At 31.0% G+C, this 24012-nt stretch overlaps 3 protein-coding genes across 3 annotated transcripts; 2 read left to right on the top strand and 1 right to left on the bottom strand.

Moving 5' to 3' along the window:
- Positions 1 to 10522: 10522 nt before the first annotated feature.
- On the top strand, positions 10523 to 11367 carry LOC113865961 (chaperone protein dnaJ 11, chloroplastic-like). Its single transcript, XM_027500796.1, has one exon. It carries the CDS (start codon positions 10659 to 10661, stop codon positions 10965 to 10967), a length of 309 nt encoding a protein of 102 aa, XP_027356597.1. The 5' UTR covers positions 10523 to 10658; the 3' UTR covers positions 10968 to 11367.
- Positions 11368 to 12888: 1521 nt separating this feature from the next.
- On the top strand, positions 12889 to 15435 carry LOC113866394. The gene is made up of 4 exons (XM_027501297.1): positions 12889 to 13129; positions 13217 to 13630; positions 13745 to 14418; positions 14509 to 15435. Exons 3-4 carry the CDS (start codon positions 14199 to 14201, stop codon positions 15003 to 15005), a joined length of 717 nt encoding a protein of 238 aa, XP_027357098.1. The 5' UTR covers positions 12889 to 13129; positions 13217 to 13630; positions 13745 to 14198; the 3' UTR covers positions 15006 to 15435.
- A 188-nt stretch (positions 15436 to 15623) lies between these two features.
- On the bottom strand, positions 15624 to 23256 carry LOC113865237 (serine/threonine-protein phosphatase 7 long form homolog). The gene is made up of 2 exons (XM_027499655.1): positions 23167 to 23256; positions 15624 to 16016 (listed from the first exon to the last, which is right to left on the bottom strand). The coding sequence occupies exons 1-2, from the start codon at positions 23254 to 23256 to the stop codon at positions 15624 to 15626; spliced, it is 483 nt and encodes a 160-aa protein (XP_027355456.1).
- Positions 23257 to 24012: the final 756 nt, after the last annotated feature.

Raw genomic sequence — 24012 nt, 5'->3', positions numbered from 1 at the left:
AACGCAAACCCTAATGGGCTTCTTGTACCAACAACCCTAAACCTAGAGTCACACGTTCTCACAAGAGTATTCAATCTCAAATTGTATTCAAAACTAATTAAAAGTGTGTTTACAGGAGCTTATATATGCCTAATGCTTGTAAACTAATACTAACGCAAACCCTAATGGGCTTCTTGTACCAACAAGTCTAAATTCAAATAAACTAAATAAAATAACAAGATTTTATCCTATATAATAACTCAAAATAAGTAATGACTAATATTAAAATAAATAAACTAAACATAATAATTAAATCCTAATAAAACTCGTTAGAGTTCAAATCCTCTAAGCTTATGGAATTGATTATCTTGAGCTTTTCTAACTCAAAATTGAGCTCTCTTTCAAATAAGACAGCAACAATCTTTTCTAAGTCTCCATTTATTCTTTTTGCCTTTGCCCTTGTCATTGTCCTTGAAGCTCTTCTAATGCCTTCAAGTCTCTGTCTTCAGTGGGCCTTCCTTGATTCTCATCAGAATGAGAGGTTTAGCCTTCCATTAAAATGCTTACCCGACGCAAGAATGAGAAAAGAACAAGAGAATTTGAGAAAAAGTAAAAACAAAAATTCTTATTTCGACTAAGTCTCAAAATCTCAAAGCGTCTAATCACATCTCCAATTCAAAATCTTATTAGTCTATTTATAGGTTCTGATTAGGGTAAATTAAGTGGCCAAAATGCAGGCCTCAATAATATCTCAAAGTCCAAATACAATTATTAAATAACAAGGATTCAAATGCAATCCCGCAACAATATTCAATAAATCTGCCTTAACTTTAAAAAATCATAAAAAAATTGAAAAAAAACTTGAAATCCAGTGATCCATATATGCATTTTGAAGTCTTAGATGTATAGAATTCAATGCAACTAGAATCAGCCAAAAATGATATCTGCAGAAAAAGTTATAGTCAAAAGACTGGTCAGAGGTTAGAATAACAAAAAATACAAAATTAAAGCATTTATTTGTAACAAACCCAATTTATTCAAATAATTAGAAAATGATAACAACTCTAAAAATAAAGCATATGAAAAGTGTTTATTAATCAAAATAAAACTATAAATATAAACCTAAAATATGTCACATCAGTAGATGACTATAATGATTTGAATCGTAAGAGATTGATCATGTCACTATCTTTTAAAATTCCTTCATGAGCTCAATATAGGAAAGGAGAATAAATATAGAAAGAGTTTAATGGGGTAATTAATATGGTATATGAAAGGGATTTGGCTAGGAAAAGTGGCGCATAAGAAATGGAGGAATTATATGAAGTGCAGTTCATAGGGGTAGTGACAAAACAATAGCAAACGACTAGCTTATGATTGGCGCCACTTCCATTGGAGCATTTAAAAGGCACAAGGATTATTAATTAAAACAAGTAAGGAAAATTATACATTTTTCCCTTGCAATCCTCACATAAATTCAAGGCACGAAGAAAGGTAACTTCCAAGAGCATATTCTGTAGATAAGTGGACAATAATCATACCATTATTACTATAGTTTAAGAATTTTTATTTTGTGTGGGTTGGAAAAAGGTGGAATATGAAAGGTTTCTAATTTATTTGATTACTCAAGGAAGTATCATGAGGCATTTATTATTGTGAGGGATAGAAGTAAAAATAAAAATATGTTTACTCGTGTACTACTAGAACAAATTAAGGTATACATTTCCTCCCTCTACCTTATTTTAGTCTCAGAATTTATTAAAAGGAACTAGGTAATTGAAGGCATAAAGGTGGGAGTGAGATCCAATGAAGCGTAAAGACTAACACACAGAAATATTAATTAAAATTTACTAAGATAGACCTTAAAATCTCTCTTCTAGCACTTTATACTTATGGTCCTCATACAAAAATAAAAAATAAAAAATCCACTATCAAGAGAAGGGAAAGGCGGGATTCAGCACTTGTACTTAGTATGAAATCAAAGTATTTGAAATCTAAGCTAAAATGTCCACACAGTAACTGATATATCATATTTATTATTTACACTTATAGTTTTATTTTGATTTATAAATACTTTTCATATGCTTTATTTTTAGATTTTTTATCATTTTCTATATATTTGAATGAATTGGAGTTGTTACAAATAAATACTTTAATTTTGAATTTTTGGTTATTCTGACCTCTTATTACTCTTTTGGCCATAACCTTTTTCTACAGATATAGTTTTTGGCTGATTCCAGTTGTATTGGATTTTACATATCCATGGCTTTGAAATGCATATATGGATCGCTAGATTTGGAGTTGTTTTCGATTTTTTATGATTTTTTGAAATTGAGGCAGATTTGATGAATCTTGTTGCGGGATTGCATTTGGACCCTTGTTATTTAATAATTGTATTTGGGCTGTTAGATATAATTGAGGCCCAAATTTTGTCTATTTTATTTATCCTAATTAGAACCTATAAATAGATTAATAAGGTTTTGAATTAAGACAGTGTGTGCAAGCGCGTGTGATTAGACACTTTCAGTTTTTAAAATTTGGCCGAAATAATAATCCTTATTTTTACTTTCTCTTAAATTCTCTGGTTCTCTTCTTGTTCTCACGTGGGTTAAGTGCTTCGATGGAAGGCTAAACCTACCGTTCAATCTGTAGAATCCGAACACTGTAATTCTGATTTCAGTTCTGGGTCGAATTGCTCCGAGTTTCTTGTCTTTTTATCTAAATTCAGATTTGTGTATTGCGATCGTGATTAACTTTTCTGTTGTTATAATTAAAATTAGGATTCAATTGATATTCTAATTTGATAATTAATTCGAGTTAGGTGAAATGATAATTTGATCTAATTCGTGATTTAGTTCAATTAGATTATTCGATTGAATTAATAATCGGATTAGGTAAATGTTTAAACTTAGATTAAAATCTTTAGATACTGTGATAATCAGAGTCACACGTATTTGGTATTCTGTGGATTGATATTTCTTCATTTATTTTTACTCAAATTTATTCTGTTTGTAGTTTAATTTAATTAATTTGTAGATTTCAAACTCCCAAAAGTTTACATATATTTCTTAAAAGAAAATCTAAAATTGAATTTAATTGAAAATGTGTCTCTGTAAATCGACCTAGGTTTAGCTCTATATTACAAAATGTAAAGCCCCAAATTTTGTAATATTATTTGATTATTAATATATGTGTGTGAATTGATGTTTGAATGTGCATTTTATTATGTGATGAGATGGATGTGATTATGATGATAATGAGCATTGAATGGTGGTGTGAATATGTGCATAAGTACGTATAGATATGCGTACGTTTGTATAACATGATTGAAAGATGAATGTGGACTTGTAGTTAGATTGGAAATATAGGCTAAGTGTGTGTTGCAACGGTGCTCTTGCTATAGTGAGAAGGCCCTGAGCGTAGAGTATGAATCCATGACATTCTTGCTATAGCGAGAGGATTCTCACTGTAACGAGAAAGTTCTAGGAGAAATGGTCGATTCTGTTACGTTCTTGCTATAGCGAGAAAGCAATAGAGAGGGGTGTATTTCTGGGCTGCAGTCTTACTATAGCGAGAGGGTCTCGCTATAGGAAGATTCTGTGGAAACCAGAGTGCAGTTTTCTCTAAGATTTTCGCTGTAGCGAGAGGGGTGTCGTTGATGGCTTGCTGTAACAAGAGTGTCGCGACCAGAAGGATATTTGAGGGTTTTACGGTTTGAAAAATTCATTTTTCATTCCTCTCTTCAAACTCTCTTTGAGTCTCTCAACTCAAAACCCTATTTCACCGATTAAATTGCCTCCCAAGATGTTTCGGTGTAAGATTGAAGGTTGGAATCACGTTTGGAGCATTTGGATGTGAGTTTTAATGGCTAGGATTTTGGTTTTCATTCTTATTCCTTATTCTTTCAATTTCTCATGGAGTTTTCCATGTGTTTAGGACAAAATCTATTTGAGGAGCACGTTTATTGTTGATTTTGTGTTTAGGTCTTCGATTTGAGGTAGGGGGACTCTACCCTATCTCTTTATGCCTAGAATTTGTTTGTATGGTTATGGTTATGAATATTGAATAGGGTATATGATGAAATGAATTGATTGGTATGGATTGTGATAGAAAATATTGCGTGTTTGAATATAATGTGATTGATGTTGAATATGATGCGTGAGGAAATGGTTGAACCCGTTGTGGGTGATTGTATGTGGTTGTAATCCATTGAATATGATGTTTGATAGTGGTATTTCAAATAACTTTCTACACCTAAAAATTGTCAGCTACCTTAAATTACCGATTGAACCAATTCCTAATTTTCAAGTGCAAGTTGGTAATGTAAATTCTCTTGCGGCTCAAGGAATGATTCATGAGTGGTAGTTAAGATCCAGGGTCAACAATTGAAGCTCCATGTGTATTTATTGCTTATGTCTAGAATTGATCTTGTACTTGGCGTTGCATAATTGGCAACCTTAGGCCCTCATTCTTGAATTATAGCACTTTAATATTGAAATTTTACTTGAGTCATAAGTTTATTGCCTTGATGGTAAGAGACCTACTTTACCTAGCTCTACCTAATTCAATTACCTTAGGAGAATGCACTGTCCGCATGCAATATCATAAATGTTTGCCTTGCACTTTTAATACTCTAACTATCCTCAAGATGTATGGTTAGATCTTCCCATAGATATAGAGCTTAAATTGGCAATCTTGCTGCATATGCGTAGAGAGGTTTTTTTTTTTTTTTTTTTGTCCCATGTGCTTACCTCCAAACATAAATCAAAATCATTCAATTCCATTGCAAGCAAGTGTTGGTCTGTCAAGGTGAGGCCTTATAGGTATCCCCACATCCAAAAATAATAAATTGAACAAATAGTGCAAGACATGTTGGATGATGGTGTAACGCTTTAAATTTTGTAATATTAATTATTATTATATATACATAAATGTGCATGGATGTTGGAATGTGCACTCGAGTGTGTGATAAGTATTGAATGGTGATATATATATATATATATATATATATATATATATATATATATATATATATATATCTGTGTGTGTGTGTGTGTGTGATAAATGTGGATGCTCATTATGCATCGAGATTGACTATACTGAACTGTTTGAAATAGGCTGAGTATAGGGTGTTATGGGTTCTTGCTGCAGCGAGAGAGGTTTCACTGTAGTGAGAGAGCCTTGAGAGGAAGGCGTGAAACTGTCGCCTTCTCGTTGTAGTGAAAGGTCCTTCACTACATCGAGAAAGCGACAGTTTGTGGTGCAATTATGAGTGCAGTCTCGCTATAGCAAGATTTTGCAGAAACCAAGATATAGTGTCCTCTAAAATTTTCACTGTGGCTACAAGGGGCGTCGCTGTAGTAAGAGATACCTCGCTGCAGCGAGAGTGTCTGGCTGTAGCGAGAATGTCGCGACTAGAGGGGTATTTGAAGGGGGTTAGTGTTTGAGAAATTCATTTCTCATTCCTCTCTTCAAAATCTCTTCGATTCTCTCGACCAAAAATCCTATTTAACCAATTAAATTAACTCCAAAGTGGTTCGGGAGTTAGAGCGAAGGTTGAATTTGTGTTGGAAACGCTTGGAGGTAAGTTTTAATGGTTAAAGTTTCGGTTTCTTATTCTCATTCTCTATTTTCTCAGTTTTCCTTGGTTCTCATGGGATTCTTCCACGTAATTAGGACTAAGTTCGTGTGAGGAGTCTTTTTCATCGTTGATTCATGCGTGGGTCTTCAATTTGAGGTAAGGGAAAACTTTACCCTATCTCATTATGTTTGAATGCCATGTAAATTGCTATGCAATGCCATGTGGATGGTTGGAATGTGTTTGTTTGGTAGAATTGATTGTAATGAGATTGTGGTAGAAAGATTGAATAAAGTATAGTGTGTATGATGGAATAAATTGATGAATGTAAATTATGTTGAAATGTTGTGTATATGAAATAGTTGTGCGTTAAATATAACGCAAATAAATATAGGCATTTGTGCCATGTACTGTGAATGAATGTGGGCCTGTGTGCTGTATGAGAATATGAATATCGTATGTAATTGAAATGTGTGTGAATGAGGTATGTTAAATGCAGTTGTAAATATGTTATGAATGATTCAACGATATACTGGAGGTGTGGAAGATGGGGACAGTAGAAATACTTTAGGAAAGAGAGAGTGGTGGTGACACTAACAGTAAGCGTGGGTGCACCACATGCCACACACTCTCCTCCTAACTAGACCTCTGACCAACACCTTTGCCGAGCGACTTGTGACCGCACATGTGGTATCCGTGATGTGGGGGTAACCTATGGCCATCCATGGTGTGAAACTGTGATCACAGTGCCACAGTGAGCGTGACTACGTGCAGTGAGTGCACGTGTGTGAAATGTTATTAGTGCAGTGAGTGCACCGGTTGTAACTTGAAATGGAGTGTATGATGAGTGTTGTATGTGATTGATAATACTTGAGTAGAATATATTAGAATACATGTAAGTGTGCAAGGTGAGTCTCTATGTTGTTTGTGTGATGGATAGTGTAGAGTACTCACCTTTACATTTGTTTTTCAAGTGACCAAGACGATTAACACCGGGTTCAGTGAAGGAATGGATGAAATTGCTATAAGGCTTAGATTTTATTTTGAAGTTTTGATGTAATTGAATTGGACCTGTAGTAGTTATTGATATAAAACTTGTAATCCCTTATTATTTTGAAAAACTTTGATGAAACTCTGTATTGAAAAATTATATTTAAATAAAATTTTAATTATTTTCATTTTACGAAATTTATTATTTTTGAAATTAAATTAAGGTATTACATATGGTATTATTGTGCTTAGCACAAGCCCTTTCTTTTCATCTATCATTCTTGTCAAAAAGAAATATGGTACTTAGAGATTTTCTATAAATTGCATAATTTTAAATACAATTATAATTAAGGACAATTTTCCAATTTCAATAGTGAATGAATTACGTGATGAGTTATTTGAAGCGAAATATTTCTTCAACCTAGACTTGAGATTAGGTTATCACCAAATCTTTATAAATATGGAAGATAAACATAAAATTACCTTTAGAACTTACCAAGGCCACTGCGAATGGCTAGTAATGTTATTTGAACTTATCAATCCCAAACACCTTCCAAAACTTATGAATAAAGTCTTTTGTGGCTTGCTTGAGAAAATTTGTCCTTGTATTCTTTTATGACATCTTAGTCTACACTCCATTTTGATAAACTTATTTACATAATTAAAAGTGGTTTTGTAACTTTGGCAGAAGAACAAGTTATTTGCAAAGTTATCGAATTGCACTTTTGGGTTGCAACAAATAGAGTATTTGGGCCAGGTTTTTGACGAAGGAACCTATAACTAAACTATGTACTGTATGAGGATAAATTGTTTGAGGTAAACTATGATCCACAGTAAAATCAATGCAATTCAGTTGATACGGTACCATTTTGAAGCGCAAATAAAAAAAAAAAAAAAAAACAAACATATAAGCAAGCATTTTATCTGCATATCAAATCTTCAAATGGAAATTTCAAAGTCCTACATATAATTCATTAACAAAAGAAAATTGTACGAAAGAAATGAATTTCTAGTTACAGTAAGTAGAGTGAAATTTATAGGTATATGTTCTGTGGGTTGAAGTTGGGCCGCTCTTATACATACGACACCATACTCTTCTATCACTCCCCATAGGCCATGGATCACGCACAATATTATTTACATCTGAAAAGACAACAATATTGAAACAATTGTATCATATGTGTTTCTTATTTACATTGTGGCCAATCCCCTTACGGTACGAAGAGGTTTTGAGTGGTGTGAGAATTAGCATGAATATATAAAATTTCTATATAAAAAAAAAACTCTAATGCTCAGATAAAAGAGTTTAGTACAAATTTTTCATGTAAGACAATAAATAATGTTCTTGAGATTTGAAGTTTTACTTATCTTATATAGACCTTTATGTTATTTTTAAAATAAAAATTTTATTGTTGTTCGAATCTAAGTTACCAATTACGTAGCAATGAGTTTAATGTTCATGATAAATTTTAGACATAAAAATTACATTACGAGATAGATGTTACTGATTGAATTTCAATACAAATGTCGATAATATTACCCTAGAACAAATTAGAATAATTATTTAAATGTGATACCTAATTTTAGGTTTGTTAGCTTGATTTATTAAAATCAAATCATAAATAAAATATCTCGTTGTATATGAGCAAGATTTAGATAATATTTGTAAAAAAAAAAAAAAAAGCATCAAATATTTCAATTCATATTTATACACACAATTTAGAAAAAAGCAATTAAAAAGAAGCAGCATAACACTGTACATCAAAATAAGTGGATATCTAAAACAAATTTTATTATTTATAATATTAAAATTAATATTATATATATATATATATATATTCTCAAAATATATTTCATTTACTAATAATACACTTTTAGCCATCCATTTTCAGTGTTTAAAAATTATTTTCCATCTTAAAAATACAATTGAATAGTTTATCAAGAAAATCAGTTAAAAAAAAAAAAGAACGTGTGTCTGAAATCCTAAATACATACACTTTATTCTTTATTCTACAATTGTTAATTTATCGAGCATTTGTTACGTCATTTAGTTATCTGTAAAAGAAGATTAAAATCACTACGAAACCAAAAATAGTTGCTTAGTGGGCACGTTCTGAAAATCGCTAAGCAGACAAGTGAAACATTCTACCGATCAATCATCACATGATTAAGAGCAAGAAAGAATTACTTTTAAAAAAGTCTATCTAAAAAATAATTACTTTAAAATAAGCTAATCTAAAGATGGTTATTTTTAATAATTCTTTTTCAGAAAAAAAATGTATCTTTAAGATAAGTTAATTCAAAGGTTAAAATCTAATTAACTAATTACCCAAAAACAAATATAATTAATCACTACTACACATAGAACCGGTCGATCCAGCACCCGGTTCACAAAGTTAAACAGATATTTTTTAAATAAAAAAAAAGTTCACAAATTTTAATTAAATAAATAAAAGATAGGCGTACATCGTACTCATCTTTCAGTGAGGTAAATAATCTTTTAAAAAAATTATTATTTGAATCAAAAGACCTCTCTTTTTTAAAACTGCAGTGACCCTTCCTTTTTATTTTTTTGCTACCAATTTTTTTACGCAAATTAATTGATATAAACTTTTGACTTTTACATTGTACATATATATTTTAATTTAAGTAAAATTTGAAGTTTAAAAATTAAAAATTCTAAAATTATTAGGATAAATCATTTTACTTTTTATCAATTGCGTCAAACCTCGTAAATGAATAAAATATAATTTTAAACTATATACAATGCGCATCTTCTACTAAAATAAATAAATAAATAAAAATAAAAAAATCAAGTTGTCATCACTTGATAACTGTGTTTCGCTTGGATTCACACACTCACTCGTTTAGTTGAGTGGAAAAAAGGTGGAAGAAAAATAAAATTCAAATTAAAACAGAAAAAGGGTTTAATTTTTTATCTTTAGAACTCTTTTTAAAAAAAATTTCAACTAAAGAAAATAAAAAAAATTGTAATTATTTTATGCTGAAAAAAAATTGTAATTATTGTTGCTCTTTTTATATAAACAAATCATTAAGATGGGCAACATTCTTTTTTGTTCTTTTCGGTCCACAGATTGCCAACATTCAAGAACAGAGTAAAACCGCAGAGGACTGTGGCAGAATAAAAGCGCTAAGCTCTTTCGTTTTATTGATTCTCATGTCGTTTTCACTGTCTTATTAAAAACATAGGATGCATGTGCTGGCACTACTATCCACCACTTTAACTAGATTTTCTTTCTTTCTTTTTTATAATATAATAATTTATACACATATTGTCTCATCTATGTTCTATTTAATTTGCAACACATTTAATATCAAATTAATATTTTTATTAGCTGTTGAGTTGGAAGTTAATTCTATTTTCTAATTCATTTAATAATAAAAATTCCAATCAATACTAAACACAGTAAAGCACTTATAAATTACTGCTAAAATGTTTTTTTTAACATGATACACGGAGTTGAGAATGAATCATCACATGTTCCATAAGACCGTTGATCAATAATCTCTTTCTTTCCTTTTGTATGATTGAAATGTGTCGCCTGGCTTTAATAGCAAGACTTGCAGATGTCTTGAAGCCAAAGGGTGACTAGCAGATTCAAGATTTGGAGGAAAAAATGGTTAAAACTGGGAACCTGAGTCTAAAAGAATGGAACTAGGTTACCCACAAAGTGCATTTAGGAAGTGGAAGTGAAGAAAGTTAGGACCACACGATGAAAATGGTAATCCTATCCATTTGAACAGTGAGCTGAGTCAGCACCGAACATCATCGATCGGATAAACGAACATCTTACAACATTGACTTGTACAACCTAATCCACATTCCGCCATTCACAGCAATTAACCGTATATTACATTTACGTCTTCCATACACTCTCAACTCTCAACTCTCAACTCTCAACTTCCCTTCTTCTGTCTATTTAAGGACACTCACAGCTCTGTCTCTTCAAGCCTTATCCTCCTTCAATCTCTCTCCTATCTATCCAACAACACTTCCCACTTCTTATCTATCGAATCAAATCCACCAAAATTGTTGTCAATCATACATACCACAGCTGAAAACAGAGGACTCTGTTCTTGTGCTGCAAAAATGGCTTCCCTCTATGAAGTGCTTGGGATTTCAGTGGGTGCAAGCTGCCTCGAAATAAAGGCTGCTTACAGAAAGCTTGCTAGAACGTGCCACCCTGATGTTGTGGCCATGAATCAGAAGGAAAGCTCAGCTAACCAGTTCATGATGATTCATTCAGCTTATTCAACACTCTCTGACCCAGAGAAGCGAGCACAATATGATAGAGAAATCTATAGAGTAAGAAGATCAGCGAATATAGCTTCCATGTCAGGAAGAAATCAGACATTTTCCTATGCCGGAAGGAAATGGGAAACGGACCAATGTTGGTAGCAGTAGCATACCATATAAAGAATTAACCATTTTGTTCTTTTCTTTAGTATAATTATGTAGGCGCACTTCCTTGTACATGGTTGATGGCCTTGGGTGCTGCAATTTGATCCATTCGTTAATGATAACCATTGTTTCCTCTGTTCAACAAGTCTTTTCTCTCAATCAGTCACCACTCACCTGCTTTCACTGCTGATACAAAATTATATATTAATGATCTTATATTTAAGCCCAAAAAATATAAAATAAAATTATATATATATATATTCTTTTTGGGTAAAAAAAAAGAAAAAGATGATAGCATTATACCAAGCTGAAAAAATAGGGCTAGAAATTCATAAAGCTCGAACAAATCGTTTCTTGTAAATTAGCATTTGAAACTGAATTGGATTTAATTTTTTAACGTAGTATTAAATTTATTCAATTTAAATGTTACTAAAAACATGTCAAGCTTGATTTTTTAATAAACATCGGCCGAAATGAACTAGAGATTTATGGCACATTATAACTTTAAGTGCAATTTGGATAAATTTATACATAAATTTTTATAAGAGAAAAAATTAATATAAAAATTTAATAATAATTTTTTAAAAATAAAGAAAACTTTAATTTAAACAATAAAAACTTATAAATTCTTCAGAAAAGTAGATCAACACCGGATATGATATTATCTAAGAAGAGAGAAGACAAAATGACAAATAGTGTCTTAAGGGAGGCACGGGGTACCCACGCCCGGGCCACGAAGGTAGGTGGCTTTTTTTGCCCTTGAATGGTTAATTTGAAAAGAAAATGTCAAAATAAGCCTCCATTCAAAGAAATTTCCTGTCTGGGGTTGGAGTGCATGTGGCAGTGAAGTCGTCCAGCATAAGGGCGACACTCAAAGTAAAAAGCGTCCACTTATTAGACGACATAGGTGAAATCGTCCAAAAGAGAGACGACACACGTCTGACGTGGTGACCTATGACAGTATCGTCCCTGTTTGAGCCGACATAGCTTGTGTCGATATATATTGGACGATTTTAATGTCGTCCATAACATAAGCGATTTTAATGTTACCTCGAGTAAAAATTTTGTCTTTACCCAAGTTAGAATGTGTATATATAGTAGGATGAAGCTCGAAAGAAAATGCAAGTAGCGAGAAGAAAGTGTGGAGCTGAGCAGGAATAACAGTGAGCAGCTGGACAAAAATAACAGTGTGAAGCTGGACAAGAAATAATAACTATTGAGCAATCAGGTTAGATTTTAAGTATTATAAATATATAATTTATTTTTAATAGTTATGTAGAAATTTTAATTTGAATAATAATATTTAATTTATATTTTAATGGCTTTTAAATATTAATGTTGTAATTTAATTTTTGTTGTTATGTTTGGAAATAAGGCAGATAACATATAATGTAAAAAATTAAATATTTAAATATTTGTAATTACAAATAAATTTAAAAATATATTTTGTTATATTATAAATTAATTTATAAATAAGCTTGGTTTATTTTAAATGCAGGATGAATGAAATTGTTGTTATATTATATTCAAATGGTAGAATATATGAAGGAAATGAGGATATAATTTTTGAAGGGCAAAAAAAGATGATTAAGATAGAATGTGGGATCACATTTGAGATGTTTAAACAGAAGATCCACACAAAGCTGAAATTGTCAAGTTGTCACGTAATTTTTAGATTAATTTCTCGAATTTTAGTTGGGACAAATGGTCGATATCATACAACTTTAGATGTATGTGACGATGAAGACATAGATTGCATGATAAGTGCGTGTCAACAACCACATCATAGGAATGTATTTGAGATATATGTGAATGTTGCGGTGGGTGAAACATCTTCTGCTGTGGCACGTCCATTAGAAGTGAATTTATCAGTCTCACAACTTCATGGAAGTGATGATGATGATGATGATGATGATTATGCACAAAGAGAAGGTAATATGAATTTAATAATTTTTAAATTTGAAAAATTGATGCTGCAAATGCTATTAATAATATAAGTTTACAATGTACAGATGAAGATGATGAAGATGATGAATATGAAGATGAAGAAAATATTTCATTAAATGATTTTTCTGATACTAAGACAGATGATGATTGTGATTCAATGATCAATATGGAGGGTATTGTAAGAGTTAGTTTACCGCAACAACAACATGGAGGTATGTTTTTTGTAGAACTTATAGTTGTAGTAATGTATAAATTGTTATTCATGGTATAAAATTGACGAATGAATTGTTGTAATGCAGAAACTACATTGCCCTTTTGGAATATAACCCCACATTACAGTCATATTAATTGGGAACACCCTGATGAAGAATTAGATTTTTTTGGAATGAATGAAGCGCAATCATGGAAGGAAGGAGATGCATTATATGTTGGACAACTATTTGATACTAAAGAAGATGTAAGAATGGCTATAAAACATTATGCCATGAGGAAGCAACAAAATTTTTTTGTGGTGGAGTCAAATGCAACAACATATGTTGTGAAGTGTGTCAATCACAATAGTGGATGTCCCTGGAAAGTTCGAGCATCGTTGCCAAAAAATGCAGACAAGTGAAAAATTATAAAGTGGGGTGGTGCCCATACGTGCTTAAATGCTTCAATCTCTCAAGACCACCAAAAGTTGGATTCCAAATTTATTTGCTCATGCATTCTTGGTATGTTTAATTTAATATTAAATTAGAGAAATTTGAAATAGGAAAAATTTACTAATTTTCATCGTATTACATCCCAACAAATTTAATAATGAGCTCTTAATATATGACATGCAGGTATGGTAAAAGAAGAACCATCAGTGCCTATTTCGTTAATTCAAGAGAGAATTAGTGGTCAATTTGGATATTCAATTTCATATAAGAAGGCATGGAAAGCAAAACAAAAAGCAATTGTTACTGTATTTGGTGATTGGGACGAATCTTATGCTGCATTGCTAAGGTGGCTAGAGTACATGCAATTACATGCTCCTGGATCTGTATACAAAATTGAAACAACTGATTATGTTGAAGGTCACACCGTGGATAATAGATATCGAGTTTTTTATCGGTTGTATTGGTCGTTCAAGCAATGTCATGAAGCTTTCAACTTTTGTAAGCCTATAATACAGATAGATGGAACATTTTTGTACAGTAAGTACCGACAAACTTTGCTAATTACTACGACTCAAGATGGAAACAACTGTGTGCTTCCCATTGCGTTTGCCATTGTCAAAGGAGAAACCTTATCTGCATGGGAATGGTTTTTAGCCATGATTCGTATACATGTGCAAATAAGGCAGGGCTATGTTTGATCTCAGATCGATATCAAAGTATAAAAGGTGCAGTCTCTAACCCACATCTAGGTTGGCAACCTCCAAATGCTTATCATGTTTATTGCATTCATCACATTGCAAGCAATTTCAATCGACGATTCAAAAATATCATGTTGAAGAAAAAACTAATTCAATTAGGTACGTGTTCTTCGTATTTGGTTCATTTAACCTTTAATATATCAAGAATATATTTAACCTATGCATTCAAATTTTTTCTGTTAAATGCAGGATATACACCATCAAAACATATTTTTGAATCTAAGCTTAATACGTTTCGATCACAATCACCTGAAATTCAGAGTTTGATAGATAATATATCCAAGGAAAAGTGGAGCTTGGCTTATGATGATGAAGGACGTCGTTATGGCCACATGACAACAAATTTGTCTGAGTCCGTAAATAAAATTTTGAAAGGGGCAAGAAACCTTCCTATTACTGCCTTGGTCAAAGTTATGTATGCACGATTAGTAGAATATTTTGTGAAGCGTGGTGAAACCGCAATGCATGAGGTTAACAATGGAGGAAAATACTGTCAAAAATTAATGGAAGCTATGGAAAAAAATCAACAAGAAGCATCTTCACATCAAGTTCGGCGGTATGACATACAAAGAACAAAGTTTGAGGTTGAAGAGGCATTTAATCCAGTGACACAAAGGGGTGGTCATAAGTGGACAGTCATATTGTCCACACGTTATTATCAATGCGGAAAATTTAAGGCATTCTGATATCCATGCTCACATGTCATAGCTGTTTGTGCTCATATGAGCATAGATTTTTGGCAATATGTGAATCCTGTTTATACTATACAGTATGTTATGAACGCATATTCATCTCAGTGGTGGCCTCTTGGAAATGAAAGTAATATTTTACATAATAATGAGTGGAAGTTAGTACCAGATGTGGAAAGAACACGAGGTAAAGGAAGACCAAAGGCTACCCGAATTAGGAATGAAATGAATTGGGTCGAGTCACAACCACGACAAAGATGTAGATTGTGTCGACAACATGGTCATAACCAACGTCATTGTCCTCAGCATAATGATTGTAATCAGCAGTAGATGATACAAGATGTTGTTTTTCAAGAAAGATTGTTGTTGTTAATGTACTAATGGTGTTTTCATGTACTTTGTTGGTAATGCTTATCATGGTGTATTGATGTACCTTGTTGTTAATGCTTATCATGGTGTTGTACTGTACTTTGTTGTTAATGTCAATAAGGGTGTAACACGTATTTCCTTGTTAATGTTTTAACTAACTTTGTACGATATAGGGTGAATTAGCAATATATGTTATATATAGATAATATGTTCCAGTAATGCAAATAAAAAGGGTGCAACATCAAGTTAGAACTTATACATTTTTTTACATCCATCTATACGAAGCCTTATTTGAATAGCAATGTTCTGAAGAGTTATAGTACATTCTCCAGGAGGCATGTGAAACGTATGAGTCTCTGGCCTCCATCTTTCTACCAATGCTGTAATAAGATGTAGGTCAATAGGAAAGCATGCCAACTGAGCTACCCCAGCAAATCCAGCTAAGGTCAGATGAGGAAGAATCTCCATTAGAACCCCTTCCATGCCAGCCGGTATGAAATGACTCTGTCTCACCTTCAGAATTGGGTGCTCACGTCCATCCCAAATATGTTCTGATACGTGAACATACTGAAACCTCAATAATGAACCATCCTCCGGCCCAGGATTTAAAACCCTACTCTGCGATGAAGATGATGTCATCTGAAATGAAATTTGTCAACTTAAACTTCAATTACGTATGTTAAAATTAATAATATCAAAAACTCTATTCAATTAGTACATGAGTTTTATTACAATTTCAAAATTTAAAAATAACTCTAAAATTTATTTCATTTAATTATTATATTGTTAAATTTTATTAACATTTTAAAAACTTTTACATTTTATTTTACAATTATAATATGTAGCAATAAATATAATTACATGCACTCTTTTAAATATCAAAATTTACAATTACAACAAATAAAAAAATACATTAATTTAAATATTATATATAATTTTTAATATACTTTTTTCTTTCTGTAATTCAACCACAAAATTATTATTTTCTTAATTTCATTAAAGTGTTCCCTCACAATACTTAAAGTTTACTCCTATTTAAAGTTTAATTTCATTTTTATATTAATTTTTCCAAATTTTTAACGATTCAATAATTATGCTGGACAAGAAATAAAATAAAAAAAAACATTGTTTCTAAAATTTTGTACAAGTTTTTATGTTAAAGGTTGGCAAAAAAAAATTTAAAGATGTTTTATTTTTTGGATTATAAGGAATATTAGTTTTGACAATAGTTCTCACAAGATATCAAGTAATATATAATATTTTTTTCTCTTAATTTATCAATTAATTAAAATAAAAATTCTTTAATATAATAATTAATACATATTATTGATTACATTTTTAAACAACTAATTATAAATAATAACACATATATTATGTAATTTGTAATAATAAAACTTCTGTTATGTTAATTTTCATAAAATTATTATTATCTTCATTTATTATAATTATTCAATAATTACATTGTGTTTACTATATCTAATATTTTTAATTTCACTAATTTTTTTATATATCAATGTACTATCAAATAATTAAAATATATTATTTCTTCTATATTAATTATTTAATATTTTCAGTGCATTCTATATATATTTTTTCATGTTCATGTTTTTTATTTTTTTCTAAATAATATATTTATATATATTATTCTTTCCTCTTAATTTATCAAGTTATTAAAATATTATTTTATTTCAAATTTTATAATTAATATATTTTATGGATTACTATAATTTTTTTTTACATTTCTGAACTACTAATTATAATAAATAATAACATATATATTATATATTTTCTAATATAATTTATCTAATATATTATTTGTGACAGAATAAAAAAATTAATTAATAAATTCTTTAAATATTAAAATAAAAAACTTGTACACCTCCGTAGCTTTGTAAACAAGTTTGAAGGAACCTTCTTCTTCACCAGCACCCTTCACTCACGAGCATCTACCCACAATTTCACCTGCATCACAGATTCAATATTACATACATTTGCAATTTTATTGTTAAAAAGCAAAATCTATTCAAAATATTAATCTCAATACCTTTTTAATAATCTTTTACTATAAAACCTTAATACCAGAATCTAATAAAATGGTTCAGAAACGCAAGAAAAGTTGTGTTATTTTTTTTCCGGCAACTACATTCTGCAAGCGAAACGGAGAAGATGGAGGAGAAGGGTGAAGCCCACGCCCAAACGGTCAAAATTCTCTGGCACGTGGACCAATTAAATTAGTGTCGTCCCTGACCAAGACGACACTACTGAATCATCCCGGACACGACCGACATTAAGGTCGCCTCTGACTCAGACGACTCTGTAGGATTTGTACACGTGGCTTTGTTCATCCACAGCCGTCCATTCAAATTAGTGTCGTCTGGTAATTGGACGTTTTTACTTTTTGGTGTCGTCTGTCTCATGAACGACTTTACTGTCACGTGTCCACACAACCCCAGACAGGAAATTTCTTTACATGCATGCTTATTCTGGCATTTTCTTTTCAAATTAACCCTAAAAGGGCAAAAAAGCCAAGGTAGGTCCATCCCTTCCACATCCCACATCATTTTCTGAAAAATTAAAAATTGGCAAGGGATCTGCAGCAAAAAGACAACTGAAACAGGAAGAACACCTTTGTTCGGAAAGGAGCCATGGCCCCCCTACGCCCAAATTTTTAACTTCTTTAACTTTATATGTAAAATCCTATATATGCAATAAAATAATCTTCAAACTTATTTAATTTCTGATCATTTATCATAAGTTTGCATATAAAGTTCCTATTGTCTTAAGATATGGAAAGGACGTTTCACATACAATGACATTCAGTCTAAATTAGAATTTTTTACACCAATTTAGTAATTTTATTCTAACATGTAAAATTCACGACTTCTAGAGATTAATAAAATTTTGAGGCTTAATTTACTGTCGTAATTTATTTTGTGTATAAAATTACCATACATAAAATAATTCTTGAAACTTTAAACTTATGAAATAAATTGTTATTATACATATAAAATTTAATAAATGACAAAAAATAGTTTTTTTTATTAGTATTTTGTGTATTAATCATTCAAATAAGAATTGTCTAACTCCGCGAAACAGCGGAGCAATTGTTGCGGGCTGGCCAAAGTAAATTCTGGGAAATGTTACTTTCATGTAAGTTTTCCTCACGTAACTCATACATACTTTATATTATCAGCATCTCTTTTGTCGTATCATTTTTTTGTATACATATAAATGACGCTAAGTTATATGAGTGTAAATTATAAGTAGAGTTACCATTGATTGCAGTTGCAGATAGATTGTAATGACTTTCCATATGATAGATAAGTAGAGTAGATATGTCTAGACTAATTACATTTTATTCAACGTCTTCACGTTGTAGGAAAAAATATATTTCTTATACTAACCGAGCAAAAATAACGTGTGTGCTAGACAAATTACAACCGACTAAGATATTTTTCTTTGGTGTGAATGTGTCTGTTTTTCTACCAAAGTACCGCATGTTCTTCCATCATGGGTGCGTGACAGATCTGTCCTACAAACTCTACAATAGTACAAACACACACGTAAAGCAGAGTTAGACTCCATGTTATTATTATGAATGAGCTGAAATGACATGGCAGTTACGTTTTCGATTAGAATTCCTAATCAGAACCTATAAATAGACTAATAAGATTCTGAATTAGGGAGAAAATTAGACACTTTGAGATTCTGAGACTTAGTAAAAATAAGAATCTTTGTTTTTACTTTCTCTCGAACTCTCATTTTTTTCTCATTCTTGCGCGGGTTAAGCGTTTCGATGGAACCTCTCGTTCAATCCGCAGAATTCAAACGCTATAATTTTGACTTGAGTTCTACTCTAATTGCTCTGAGTTTGTACTCTTTTTCTCTCTAATCTCAAAATTATTTATTGCGATCGTGATTGACTTTTTTGTTGTTAGATTTCAAATTAGGACTCGATTGATGCTTTAATTTAATAATTAATGCGAATTAGGTTAAATGATTATTTGTTTTAATTCGTAACTATATTCAATTAGGTTATTCGATTGAATTAATAATTGAATTGGGTGATTGTTCAAACGTGGATTTAAATCTTTAGATACTATAATAGTCGAAGTTACACGCAATTAGTATTCTATGAATTGATGTTTCTTAATTAATTTTAACTCACTTTAATTTTGTTCGTAATTTAATTTGATTAATTGCAATTTTCAAAACCCCAAAAAAGCTTATTTGTATTTTTTAAAAAAAACAAAACCTAAAATTGAATTTGACTGAGAATGTATCTCCGTGAATCGACTTAGGTTTGACTCTATACTACAAAACTTTTAGAAAACTTAGTTGTTTTGATAGTGACTCGGCATCGTCTATCAAATTGGCATCGTTGTCAGGGACGCATTGTTGGTTTTGATTCGTTTTAGGATTTAGTATTGCGTTTTCACTTTCTAATTCGTAATTTTATTTTCGTCTTTGTTTCATTTTTGTCTATGTTACCGCGATTTGATATTCTTATTTGTTAGTTATATAGAGTGTGTTTAATTTCAATTTTTGTCACTTTATTTTTGTTTCGTTAAATTTAACTGTTTTAGTGCATTTTAAATTTTGAAGTTTAGATTTTGAATTTTGAATTTTGAATTTTGAATTTTGAATTGTAGATTCAGATTTTATATTTTTAAATATTAGATTAATAACGTATTGTTGCATAATTGCGTTTCAATGTAGAAAGTAACATTGGGTTAAATATTGCAGAATTGTGTTTCAATGCAGATTTTATATTTTTAAATATTGGATTAAAGAGAAAAATAACATTGGGTTCTAAAGATTCAATGTAGAAAGTAGAGATATATTTATGGGTCATATACTATGTACATCAGTTAGATTAAACATTTGATATAAACTGTAACGTTTAAGAAGAAATAAGTTTCAATATTGATTAAGTAGAAAGCTAATGTAGAAAGTGGTGAGGTATTTAAAAAAATTTAAATTGTACATCTGGTGGAGGTGAGGACTGATGTGAAAAAAATATATAATGTATGAAATTCACTTTTTAAATCAGATGTCCATAATTGATTTTGATAGTCTTGGCTCTCAAATTAGATTTAGATTTATTTGTTTTATACGTGTGATGTAACATATTTTATGTTTATATTTAATGTTTTATTTTGATTAATAAACACTTTTCATATGCTCTATTTTTATATTTTTTACTATTTTCTACTTATTTGAATAAATTGGGCCTATTACAAATAAATGCTTTTATTTTGAATTTTCGATTATTCTGATCTCTTACTACTCTTTTGGCCATAACTTTTTCTACAGACATCATTTTTGACTGATTCTAGCTGCATTGGATTCTATATATTCAGGACTTCAAAATGCATATATAGATTGCTAGATTTGGAGTTTTTTTCTATTTTTTATGATTTTTTGAAGTTGAAACAGATTTGCTGAATCTTATTGCGAGATTGCATTTGAACCCTTGTTATTTAATAATTGTATTTGGGCTTTTAGATATTATTAAGGCCCGCATTTTGGCCACTTAATTTACCCAAATCAAAACTTATAAATAGACTAATAAGGTTCTGAATTGGGAAAGGAGAGTGATTAGACACTTTGAGCTTTTGAGACTTGGCCAAAATAAGAATCATTGCTTTTACTTTCTCTCGAACTCTCTCGTTCTTTTCTCATTCTTGTGTGAGTTAAGTATTTCGATGGAATGCTAAACCTCTTGTTCAATCTGCGGAATCCAAATGTTGTAGTTCTGACTTGGGTTCTGTGCTAATTGCTTCGAGTTTGTTATCTTTTTCTCTCTAATCTCAGAATTATTTATTGCAATCGTGATTGACTTTTCTGTTGTTAGATTTTAAATTAGGACTTGATTGATGCTCTAATTTGATAATTAGTGCGAATTAGGTTAAATAATTATTTGATTTAATTCGTAACTCTATTTAATTAGGTTATTCGATTAAATTAATAATTGAATTGGGTGATTGTTCAAACGTGGATTTAAATCTTTAGATACTGTGATAGTCAAAGTTACACGCAATTGGTATTCTGTGGATTGATATTTCTTAATTCATTTTTTACTCACTTTAATTCTATTCGTAATTTAATTTGATTAATTGCAATTTTCAAAACCCCCAAAACCTTATTTGCATTTTTTAAAAGAAAATCTAAAATTGAATTTGACTGAAAATGTGTCTCTGTGAATCGACCTAGGTTTGGCTCTATACTACAAAATCTTTAGAAAACTTAGTTATTTTGATAGCAGCTCGGAAATCGTCTATCAATGTGCATGGTGTTTCAGCTGACATGTAATTGAAAGAAGTCGCTCACAACCGTCTACCTTCCTGACAGTTATTGCACTTCATGTAAAAAAAGCAGAAAGAGGAATACTGAACGTGGACATTTGTGGTTGACCTTTGAATCCCATATTTGAGGGTTTTACTGTAAAGAAGATCAATGACGAATAATTTGAAGAAAAGTGCAACTAAAGGTTAATTTGTTCTTCATTTTACGGAGGACCAAAGTCTAGGTTTTTATAAAAGTTTGTGTGAAGTTGGTTTGTATTGTATAAATCTCATTGTGCATATAAGTATTGGGATGGTTTTGTTACATATGTTAACATATATTAGGTTTAATTTGATGGGCTCTTTGCAAAATGTATGATATGTTGTATAGGCAAAGTACTGATTATCACCATAATTGTTAAGTTCATGTATTGGTGGGATTGAACCTCGTATGAGATGTGTATGTTTGTGGGCTTTATTACAAGTGTAAAAGTAGGATGAGGGTTGTTGGTTTATGTAGTGACGGCAATCATACCTTCACATTGGTTTACTTATATTATTATCGTTAATTGTGAATGTTTAATGTAATTAATCATGTGTATTGAAGTAATATTTACTTACCTTGTGTGCAGTGTATTTTAATGGCATCTACCCTAAACCCAAATCACTATAGTTTTATTTGTCATTTCATTCGGGAGAGGTTATTTAGTTAGTTAAAAGTAATGAATAGTGTAGATTTTAAATGTTACAATATGAAAATAAAGGTATTTGACTAGTTTGTAATATAAATTTTGGTTATAGCATTTGCCAAAAATTCCAGCCATTTTTTTCTAGATCATGGTTTAATGAGATTCCTCAAATTATTTGTCTGCATGACCTAGTTGGTACAACTATAAGAGTAGATGTAACAAGAGTTGAAACAAAATCGTGGCTTAGCCATGGATGGGAAACATTGGGCAAAGTATATGATTTAAAGAACAAGGGTTGGTTGAAATTTTATTATACAGGAGGAGAGTACTTTTAGATGAGAGTGTATGATAGCTTCCTAATTGAAATAGATTCTCCAAAACAAAAAATATTTTATGAAACTCCATCTTAATGTATAGAGGAAGCACAAATGGTGCTTTTGGTGATATTTTGGTTCATGAAATTGAGAACAACAGGTTCCATTTTTCATTTCAGAAATGTGTTTCTGTATTTCAGCGCAACAACTTCTTTGTAAGTTGTTTGTGTTAGTTTGGAAAATGTTTTAGCATGAACAAATTGGACATGTTAATGTTATTATATTGAGGAATAGCTAAATTTATTGTGGACAGCTTTTGCTAACCAATTTCTGTTATGAAGTTTTGGCTCAGAAGCCATCATTGGGCATTTCAACTTGCTATTTCCTCGTCAACATTGCATTCCTTTACAACAACCTGTAACATATATAAATAATACACATGTTTACTGGAATATAACAACTATGGTTATTCACTGAAATACACAGAGCCTTCACAAACCTCTTTGTTTCCATCCTCATTTCCAGGCAAATTCATGTTCAACTTTCTCTTATAATAGGTATTTTTCACCTTTCCCAATCCCTTCGTCATCCTAGTCTCCTTTATCTTTGCACTGCAAATTCTTGTTAGCCTTTGTCTTTAACTAAGTATTTCACCCCTTCTGACCAAAAACCCTACCACTTTGTTACCTCTCTCACCAAGGCTTCGTTTTCTGCTAATTCAATTTCTTTCTATTCTCACATATCTCATACCCTATAATTCAACACTGGAATTGACCATAATGTCCTTTCAATCAAGGACGGCATTGGCTTCTTACCATCTTACTAAATGACTTGTTTTTGGTAAATACAATTCAACCAGTGTATAATAATATAATATGCCACACAATTAAATCGATTTTGTAGGTCACCAATGTAAAAACAATACAAAATGGATAGTTTCTACAACAGTTCAATTATTAACAAATGTTAAATTGTCGCCATGGTTTACCAAATGTGTCATGGTTATTTACATCGGTTGTGTGCTGAACTGATGTCATAATACGACCACCTTTTACATATTGCGTATACAGTTTATTTGCATTGGTTGTGTGCTAAAGTGATGTCATAAAATGGGCACTTTTTACAATTAGCTCATAAACATATATGCATCGGATGTATGATAATAAGTTGTTAATGCCCTTTCAGAACAAAAAGTATTAGTTTTACGTTGTTACCCCTCTTCATCTGCCTCACTCATAACTTCTCTCAGCATTTGTTAACCTTTTCAATCTTTATTCTTAGTCATCTATTTTTAAACTACTCTGATCAATGTCTCAATTATGAGTCGCTTATGGGAAAGCAATGC

This window comes from Abrus precatorius, unplaced genomic scaffold (assembly GCF_003935025.1).
Source record: "Abrus precatorius isolate BTA unplaced genomic scaffold, Abrus_2018 Scaffold4, whole genome shotgun sequence".
Classification (NCBI taxonomy): domain Eukaryota; kingdom Viridiplantae; phylum Streptophyta; class Magnoliopsida; order Fabales; family Fabaceae; genus Abrus; species Abrus precatorius.
This window is presented reverse-complemented; position numbering and strand designations above follow the sequence as displayed.

Bases quoted from the DNA above. Each gene is read 5' to 3' on its own strand.
- LOC113866394 (XM_027501297.1), top strand. From the start codon at position 14,199: ATGGGAATGGTTTTTAGCCATGATTCGTATACATGTGCAAATAAGGCA. The intron at 14,419-14,508 runs GTACGTGTTCTT...TGTTAAATGCAG, and splicing joins GAAAAAACTAATTCAATTAG to GATATACACCATCAAAACAT.
- LOC113865237 (XM_027499655.1), bottom strand. From the start codon at position 23,256: ATGACGAAGGGATTGGGAAAGGTGAAAAATACCTATTATAAGAGAAAG. The intron at 16,017-23,166 runs GTTTGTGAAGGC...ATTTCATTTCAG, and splicing joins ATGAGGATGGAAACAAAGAG to ATGACATCATCTTCATCGCA.
- LOC113865961 (XM_027500796.1), top strand. From the start codon at position 10,659: ATGGCTTCCCTCTATGAAGTGCTTGGGATTTCAGTGGGTGCAAGCTGC.